Below are 10000 nucleotides of genomic sequence, written 5' to 3'. Positions count from 1 at the left end.
CCATTGTCGCACATGAGACGGAGAAATGTCAATCATCAGGCCTTTTTCCCAACTTCATATTAGGCGCAGTAAAGTACTGTCCACTGTGTACTTAGTGTGTTTTTTATGTTAGCACGTTAGTATGGGATGTTTTGGGGGTTAGAGCTACGTTGATGTTTAGGATTTATGTATTTACATGATGAGTACATAGTATTATTTATTACATATGTTAGTATAACATAGAGTAATAAGGAGATGCAATTAAAAGTGGGACCACGCCTTTTCATGCTTGTAATAAGATGTGGTCAAACTTGTGTTCCAGTCAGCTGCTAGCACTATCCTGAGTCCTTAATCGCACGACTCTCTTTCTTACCTCTCTTTAGGCCTTAGCATCCGCGGTGCTCAGGACGACGACCTCCAAGACCCCCAGCTGATGCGTCTGGACAACATGCTGTTGGCTGAGGGCGTCTCCGGCCCGGAGAAGGGGAGCGCCTCAGCCGCGGCCACCGCCGCTGCCGCCGCCGTGGGCGGAGCAGGGGTGGACAACACCGTGGAGCACTCAGACTACCGCGCCAAGCTCACCCAGATCAGACAGATCTACCACACCGAACTGGAGAAGTACGAACAGGTGAGGAAGGCCTGGTGTTAACACCTTACAGATGGCGGGACACAACAAATTTGAAGTCAATACACGCACAGTCAGTTGAGATTCCATGGACGTAGTGAGGTGGATGAAGGTTTGAGGTGGATGAACCTTTTAGAATCATTTGAGCATTTGAGTTTCCTGTTGGTCGACTGCATTGTGATGGCAGACATCTTTACTGTCTTTTCACCTTCTTAGTGGCATATCCTTACCTCACCACACACAACTGCCAATTGTTAGATTTTGCTTGGCACCTACATAACAAGCTGGCTTAAGATTTGATCTGACACCTATGAATAGCATATTTAAGTGTGTAAACAAGTAATATGCTATGGGAAATACAAGGGGCAAAACACCAGAGTAACAAACTTGGTTGGTTTGTATTGACACTCCAGTGTGGCGTAACCTCTCGTTGTTTCACCATAAACCCCTTTTGCCAAGACTGATTACCTCCTCCTTGAGGCTGGCTCCAGATTTTTAATTACCCAAATGTAAATACTTGGAATGAATTTCACTTAGCTACTTAATGAGTTCAAGTGATCCCCAAATGAACAGAAAGCCAAATGCTCCATGCAATTACTCTTAGGACAAAGGTTTAGCACAAAAAAAAGCTGATCCAGTTTCATTGGCTTTGCTAGGCTGAGCTTTTTGTGCTGTTTACTAAATAGAAGGGGACCGCATGTTTTGCTGACTTAACAAGCCAGAGAATCCACTTACATGCTGGAAAACACCGATGACACACTACACCACATTCATTTTTTATGCAATGCCATTCATTAATGAACGAGTATACGGCGTGCATACATTTTGCATTGCATTTTTAATGAAAGAGCAGCATGGTATATATAGTAAATGTGCAACTTTATATGCCCCCCATGCGTTTCCCTGAGCTTGTTGAGGGTAAAGTAGGATTAAGGCAGCACACAGGTTTTATAATAATGTTGTGGTGGTGTGTGTGGTGTTGTTGGGGTTTTCTTTGCAGGCGTGTAATGAGTTCACCACCCACGTGATGAACCTGCTGAGGGAGCAGTCTCGCACGCGGCCCATCTCCCCCAAGGAGATCGAGCGCATGGTGGGCATCATCCACCGCAAGTTCAGCTCCATCCAGATGCAGCTCAAGCAGAGCACCTGCGAGGCCGTCATGATCCTGCGCTCACGCTTCCTGGACGCCAGGTGTGTGTGTGTGTGTGTGTGTGTGTGTGTGTGTCTGTAAATGTGTGTGTCTGTGTGTGAATAATAGAATGATATAACACACTGAAACACCTGCAAAGCGGCCATAACTCTGTGCTCGCGAGTGCCGATCTGTTTTTATCCGTTTTTATGAGTATTTTTTTTTTTTAGTGTTATTGTGACCAGGTTCCGCTCGGCTGGGCCCGAGCCGAATTCTTTGAGAGCAAACTCTTTTGTCCGACTCCGAGGTAGTTTGGGGGCATTTGGGCTTTTCCAATTAGTGCCGCTTGGGTGGCAGGAGTGTGGGCCGTGTTAGGCTGTGGCAAATTAGGCATAAAGCTATTTTGCGAATGCCTTGCTTGCGCATGCGAAGGTAAGCAAAGCACAAAGTGAGCAGCTGACTCACCGAGATGGCACAGGAAATCACAGAAATCAGAACTGTTGAGTTGATAACAGCAATGGGATTCTGTTGGCCAGTGTTTTAAGCGCATTCAGTTGCTAATTACTGCCATCTTACCAACAATTAGCACTGATGGTTGATGTCCAGTTAAGCCGCTTATTTGGCACAAAATGGGCATCCAAACGAATACAGGTGCAACTTTGGTAATGACAATGTTATTAACTTTGCCAGCTTAATAGGAGGCTATTCTGTGGAAAATGTATTTACTGCCAGAAAACAGCATGAGACCAAGACCAAGTAGAAACAATGAGACGCAAACAATGAAACAATGAGCCTTTAGATTTTAGTGGAGGAAATCGACTTTTTACGATCCTACGATGCATGAATAAGGACAACCATACATGCTAGTAAATGCAGGAGGAGTGATGACACACTCTGTACGACTAAAACCAAGTTGGGTGACAGTTAATGACGCGTAGAGGATAATGCCAGTGTGCATATGCAATAAAGGTAAAACAAAACGTTTAGTTTCTCCATATGTGTTAAACCCCTACTGTAACCCTATAGTAAATCTTGTCAACTCCTTTACAATGCGGAATAAGACACGGCTTTTGTTATGTTATTACTTCAACATTTCGGACTATAGAAGCCATTTCCCAGTATTTCTAACAGCCATTCCTGTCTCTCACGCGCACAGGAGGAAAAGACGGAACTTCAGCAAGCAGGCCACGGAGATCCTGAACGAGTACTTCTACTCTCACCTCAGCAACCCCTACCCCAGCGAGGAGGCCAAAGAGGAGCTGGCCAAGAAGTGCCAAATCACCATCTCTCAGGTGGGTGGTAGCCGCGCACAGCCCCGGGGCCCGAAAACACCAGAATACCAAGAAATAAAATAAACAGGATGGACACAGGGACAACATGTCTAGATATTTAGAAAGGGACTGCCCAGCTTTGAGGTGGACTTATTTCTGCAATATTCAGAAACAATGACTCACATCCATATGTATTAAAACATATACAGCTAACTCGTAGCTTAACTGGAAGAGGTATTATATTTACAGCAGTCATTTAGTTTCCCAGGGAGTGCAATTGAGGAAAAACGTATGGGGTTACTGTACTTTGAGTTACTAAGTGGTGCCGTTGTTGTGTAAGTGAGTGGGGATGTCCATCCTGTTTGCTTTATTTGGATGTTGGGGGGGGGGGTGGGAGTAAGACTTTGGGTCAGGGTTGGTGGGTCTAACCTGAGTCATGACAGCTTTTGGCAAACACACTTCCCAGCTGCTGAGCAAAAAAAGATTTAAAAAAATTCCGGCCTGGGTATTTCTTGCCAGGGAAATGACATCAGTTTTGTCCCTAGTCCTCTTTCTGGTGCTCTCTCCTCCACACACACACACACACACACACACACACACACACACACCACCTTCATCCTCTCCTCCTCCCCCACCCACCTGCCCCCCCACCCCCACCACCCGCTGCATGCGTCATCCTCATCTGTCGAGTGTGGTTAGCCGGGGCTCGCTGTGACACTGTGACAGTGCTGAAATCTACTCTAACTGGAGCGTGACGTTCTGGATGGAGCGTTCGTTAGACGGCCCTTCGTCTCTCTCTTTCTCTCTCTCTTTCTCTTCCCCGAGCTCGCAGAGCTCAGGCGGTTGCAGGGGGAAAAAACGTGTGATTGAACCTGTGTGCACTGTTGTCGTTGGTCTTTATTTATTTATTTGTTTGTTTGTTTATTTGTTTGTTTATTGATTGATTTACCTCACATATCCCAACCCCAACACTCATCGCCAAAGAAACGCTGCAAAAACACTTGCGTGACAGATTAATTTAGAGCCTCCCTCAATCCTTTTAAACTTTATCAAGGAAGGGTTTAGTCCAATTGGCTAAAGTATTTATGCCAATAAATCATCTGAATTGGCTTGTAATCAAATAGATTTATAATGCAAAATTGATATTTGAAGTTCTAATGCAGCGGCTCTAACGTAGCCCTCCACACCTTGTATTAGGCTGATGTGATTGGTACTCTTCACTTACTTCCTTACTTCCTTACAGTGAGAGTACAGAAGGCAAACTCACTAGCCTGGGCTTCCTGCGGTTAGCACATTTCCATTCTGTCAGCAGAAAAAGCTGTTAAAGGGCCTGAAGTGATCTGAAACGTAGTCACGTCAACGCTTAACTCGATAAGAGCAAGAAAAGAAAAAAACACACACGGTTCAGCCTGCTCGTCTAAATCCGTCCTGACAGTGCAACACCGCCCGCAAAACTGACACGAGGCTCTAGTGAACGCTGCCACCATGAACCTAGCAAAACAGGGTGACCGGATAAAAAAATAGTTTTTTTATTTATTTACTTATTTATTTGATTTGGCTGCTGTCTCTCTTGTGTTTTTGGGGGCTTTGGGGAAGTAAGTTGTGCAGGCCTGTTGTTCAGAGAGTCGTACACTGTAAAAAAGCCCCCTTCTTTTCTGCCCTCAGGGCGTGGGGAACACCATCACAGTGTCACAGGTATGTTGAGCTACTCTCGTCCTTGTTTTCCTCTTGTCTGTTTACACCCCGTCCCCTCTCCATCCCTCCCTCTGGTTGTCATGTGAGCGTTGTCGTCATACACGCAGACCTCGGCTGCTGTGTGTGTGTGTGTGTGTGTTCTTAGAATAGACACTGACACGCAACGAAGCATGACATCGCTTAAGTGGTTATAGCAGTTTAATAACATAATTATGAACTAATGAATTGTTACCAGTATGTGCCGGCATAGACTGACATGAAGGTTGGCTTTATAGTCTTTACAGGGTTGATCGTCTCAAAGGCACTCAAAGCGCAGTGTTGCATGCTTTTTATGATGTCGTAGCTCAGGAACAGGAGCCGTGTCCGTAAAACCACGTAAAAAACCATATCCATAGAAAACAGCCTCGCAGGATATGTAAAATAACTGTTTACACGGCCCAGACATGCATTTTCATAGAAGCGTAACCCTCGAAGCAGCCCAGGGAGCCATTGTCGTGTAGAGTGGTATAATTCACTGACCTGTCTGTGTAGGAACAGAGCCCTCAGTGTATATGAGTTCATGGAACAGCTCCAGTGAGACTATTTAGGCCCCTCTCTCAGCCGCACTGATGATATAGGCCCACTGAGGACAGGTTTACTGTTTCCCTGTAATGCTTCGGTTGGCCTTGTGATCCTTGCTGGAGTCTGGAGTTATATTTTTCTCACATGCTGGGATACTGGGCAGACTCAGACCTCTCTGTCTGTCTGGGTTCTGGACAATAAGTTACAGTCACTTTAGAGGCATAGTTTTCTTCTCATAAATGCTGAGTGGAAAATCATTTGCGTGTTTTTCATTCTGGCTGAAAAAAAAAGAAGAATACTTGGTTGTAGTCCAGTTTTGTGTCAGACAAAGCTCTTAAGAAAACGCTGAACGGCTTTGAATATGTTCCAGCTCACGGAACATTGACCCCATTCCTCATGTACCTCATCCCCGAACGCACGTCAATCTTCTGCGCTGATGTCATCCCCCCTCAGATCGTGGCCTCCTGCATCATGTTCATGTTTTGCATATTTCTTTTTTTTATAAATGAATAACTGTTACTGAAGAGAGGCTTGATGTATTGATTTCCTGTCCGCAGTGCAACCCAATGCTAGTGCCTCTGTGAGGCACATGCATGGCATTGCGTTGTCTGTTTGCTTCCATTTACAAATACCCACCGCTTTGTTGATCGTCTGGAGGTCTAAAGTGGAGCTCCAGGCCCATCAATCATCTCAATGAGAGCCGTGCTCTGACCTCTCTCTCCTTCCCCCACTCTCTCTCCCTCTTCCCTCTCCCCTCCCCCATCTACTCTTTTCCCTTCCGCAGGTATCCAACTGGTTTGGCAACAAGCGGATCCGCTACAAGAAGAATATCGGAAAGTTCCAGGAGGAGGCCAACCTCTACGCAGCCAAGACCGCCGTGAGCGCCACCCATGCTGTAGCCGCCGCCATACACAACAGCCAGGCCGACTCTCCGACCACACCCAACTCCGGTAAGAACCCGTAAACCACAGAATACCATAGAGACTACATATCTGTAGAATACCATAGAGACATATTGCCAGAATAAAAGCAGTGGATGGAAGTTTACACAGTTTCCTACTTCCTAGAGGAGGAATGCCCCTCCCTTGGGTTTGGTTTTTAGTAGAAGTAGACAGAGCTCAAGAACTTCAGCCTGAATTGGGTTTGGTTTTTAGTAGAAATAGACAGAGCTGAAGAACTTTAGCATGAATTGCCGGCATAAATAGAAGCAGAGGGGTTTGTGAAGTGCTCCGTTTTCTCCTACCCAGGATTCCAGATGAAAGATGAGGAGTTTCAGATGGATGCCACAGAGAGCAAAAACTCACTTTTACCCAACATGTTCACTGGTACCTATCACACTTAAAAAAATATAAAAATAAAATAAAATCACACTTTGACATTAACGTGTATTCATGAGCCATGATGTCTGTGCCGTGCTAGAGCTGTGCTGGCAAACCCCATGTTTACGTGATGTCAGTAGATTATGCAGCCTGTGTCACCACGCTTCTCATCTCAGTTCCCCTGTCTCACATTTCAGATCTTCACATTAACATTTAACAGTATGCATGGTTTTATATTGCCCACATTCATCTGAAAATGCTTCACTAAAATGACATTCAATTAGTCTAAATATACAATGACTGAAGAAACTTAACCACTGAATACATGCATTTATTTTAGTAGTCTGTACTGTTTCTCTTGCACGTGTTGATCGAGTAAGCATGTACGGCCTGTGCAGTATCATCATGTGCATGAGTAGTGTGTCTCTCTTGCATGTGCTCCCCTCGCCCCGTGACTGCCTGTCTGACTCCTCTCAGCTGGTTCTGTCTGTCTCTCAGCTGGCTCTGTCTCTCTCTGTCTCTGCTCTGCTCTCCAGGTTCCTCTGGCTCTTTTAACCTGCCCAACTCTGGGGACATGTTCATGAGCATGCAGGGCCTCAATGGGGGCTCCTACGCGGGGGCTCAGGTGGGAGCAGGTGTGCAGTCTCAGGTAGGAGATGTCTGGAAGGGCAACTGGGCCGAGGCAACGAGGGCAAGAGGGCAACATGGGGGGGGGGGGGGGGGGGGGGGTAATATGACTCAGTACTAGTCAAGCTAACAGCATGTGCCTGTATGTGTCCCAGGAAAGGACAAAAGGAAGGTCAAATGAGAGAGGTGTAGCGAATAAACAGGCTCAACATTTGGGCTCTCTGCATTGCGCCCCAAAAACTGAGAAAAGCTCTGGGATCAAATGAAAAATATTATGTGTGTTTGTGCTTTTACCAGTGACGTGGAGAAACAACTCTAAAATGCATTATATATTGAGCACAGTAACCTGCATAAAAATGGACCAAGCCCATCTGTGTTAATAGCTTTTGGTGGATTGGTTTTGGTCTGGTCTGATCTCATGATATCAGTGGCATGATAGACTAAATGCGGCTTGTCTTATTTGACCCAATCACAATTAAATCTGATACTTGAATTTTACTACTTGGGTTTTCCACACATTTCCACGTCAATTCAAGAACTTGGACATTGATCTGAGCACTACCAACACACTCTGTCAAGACTGTGTGTCCACCTGATGAATCACACTGTATATTTGTGCTCATGTTGAGCAGTAAATGAATTGTCATAACATTTAAGACCACATATGGAATAGTTTAAATCGGGCTCCGAGACAAACAGTGTTTATGGCAGTTCATCATGCCTGTCATGAACCAGCATAAGCTGTCTGCTGGTTGACAGGTGATGTGTGTTGTGTGTGTGATAGACGTGTGTGTGTGAACCGCACAGGGCTAGTCATGTCTGGAGCTTATGTATCTGAATCCATTTGCCTTCTCTCCAGAGGAAAAGACAGATTATATTTCTGAACAACATTAGTAATTAGAGAATTTAAGTCAGTGCTTTTGCCAAGTTATTTTTTATTATTATTATGTATTATTTTGTTTTTGTAATTAACGCAATTAATCATCTGACTGCTCATAGTAGCTCTTACAAGAGCCTCATAAGCCTTCACAGCAGCCAGGATGAACTTACTGCATAAAGTGTAGCAGTTTGTGATTGGAGCTAGCATTTTAATGCACGATTTTCTATTTTTCCCCATCTCTCTCTTTCCTCTCCTTCCTTTAATCTGTCTCCAGGGGGGGGATACCATACGTCATGCTATCAGCCAGGCGGTCGGATACAATGACGGCTTGCGAGGTCATCTCTACAGTCCACATGGCCTAAACGTAAGCGCTCAGTTCAGTGTCGGCACAAATGTTGCTCTCCGTATCACCCTTGCTACCAAAGCAGAAGGGATGTGACCTTATCCCTTTTCATTTTCTAATTACTTTTTACTTATTTAGTATTTTATGTTTTTATGCCTGCGCTAACTTCCTTTCATGCTCATGCTGTTTATACATCAAACGTGGAATCAGCAACAGAGAAATCAAAGATTAGCAGACATTTCCTGAAAATTTGTTTTTGCCATTTGTAGGGGGTTCTGTAGTTTTCTTTTGAGTGGGAGTGCTCATTAAAAGTAAGCTTTTTGGAAATGAGTGGTTTTACTTTAGTGTTTCATCAGTGTTTTGTTTAATGGAAAGGAAAACAGTGGACTTGATGATGAAAGCTGCTGAAGTCAAGAGCATTTCTGGTGCGGCGGCAGAGGTAGTTTTCAGCAAGGCGACGGCACCAACACCTTGTGTGTTTAAAGAAAAGGGCAGGGAGCTCTGGCACTGTGCACGTGTGTGTGTGTGTGTGTGTGTGTGTGTGTGTGTGTGTGTGTGTGTGTGTGTGTGTGTGTGTGTGTGTGTGTGTTGGATAGAGGGTAATCTCTCCATGCCAGGCCTCCCTCAGCCATTCAGCCAGCCGCCAGTTTGATCAAACCGCTTTTGCAGTGGAGCAAAAATCCGACAGGAGAGATTAAGGCCGGCAGACGTGACGGCAGCCTCTGAAAAGGCAAAGATAAATGTATGGTTTCATATTAATACGGCTGCACTCACACACTCAGTCACACAAACACACAGACACACACACACACACAGAGCCACACTTTCTCTCGCGCACACACACACACACACATCCCATTTAAACGAGAAGAGAAAAAAAAGCAAACGCATTTCATTTTCCATTGCTGAGACGCAGGCCTGTAATAGCCCCGCAAACCGGGACGCCTCTCTTTTTCTCTCTCTCTCTCTCTCTCTCTCTTTCTCCCTCTCTGTGTCTGTAGCACGGTATCTCTGTTTTCATTGAGGCGCTTTGAGACGCCTCTGTGAGAGAATTTGCAGTCAATTTCCTTATCAGCATAATGAAATATGAAACTGGAATAGCCTGCAGCCTTGTACAGATGTGAACAGCGGCATTCCTGATGTGAACTGATAAGTCAGCCCCCCCCCCCCCCCCCCCCCCCCCCCCCACCACCACCCCCACCCTTTATAACGCAGCCGATCTGGAGGCCCCAGCGCCAGAGATTAATTTATTTTAGGGGAGTAATAGCGAGCAGGAGAGAGGATCCCTGACACTCCCTCCCTTAATGCCGGCGGAGTGAAATATTATGATTCACTGTCTGCACTCCAGCAGGAGAAGTGATGGTGATTGCTTTTTGAGAATCTTTATAGATTCATACTCATATTTGTTCTCTCGCTCTCTCACTCTGTCTCTTACACACACTACCATTTTCTAAACAGAGGGAATTAGTGTATGGTTTGTGACTAAACGCGGAAGGTCTCCCCATCTGTTATTTCTCATGACAGTTAAGAGGCCGTGTTCAAAACTTGATAATTAGGCCAGCGCTGGGCAG

General features: G+C 45.3%; 1 protein-coding gene across 4 annotated transcripts in view; it reads left to right on the top strand.

Moving 5' to 3' along the window:
- Window positions 1–10000, top strand: part of pbx3a (pre-B-cell leukemia homeobox 3a) — a 48826-nt gene that overhangs the window by 34334 nt on the left and 4492 nt on the right. For 3 of the 4 annotated variants that reach the window (XM_031577596.1, XM_031577594.2, XM_031577595.2), the window contains 8 exons: window positions 363–607; window positions 1605–1795; window positions 2890–3025; window positions 4670–4699; window positions 6045–6210; window positions 6508–6585; window positions 7116–7228; window positions 8361–8450. In XM_031577596.1, the coding sequence (XP_031433456.1) occupies window positions 363–607; window positions 1605–1795; window positions 2890–3025; window positions 4670–4699; window positions 6045–6210; window positions 6508–6585; window positions 7116–7228; window positions 8361–8450 (1049 nt within the window). The remainder of the gene's footprint in view (window positions 1–362; window positions 608–1604; window positions 1796–2889; window positions 3026–4669; window positions 4700–6044; window positions 6211–6507; window positions 6586–7115; window positions 7229–8360; window positions 8451–10000) is intronic. The other variant, XM_031577598.2, reaches the window with a different exon arrangement.

Source organism: Clupea harengus, chromosome 12 (genome assembly GCF_900700415.2).
Source record: "Clupea harengus chromosome 12, Ch_v2.0.2, whole genome shotgun sequence".
NCBI classification, from domain to species: domain Eukaryota; kingdom Metazoa; phylum Chordata; class Actinopteri; order Clupeiformes; family Clupeidae; genus Clupea; species Clupea harengus.
Note: the sequence above shows the minus strand (reverse complement) of the source record. Positions and strands in the feature narration are given on the sequence as shown.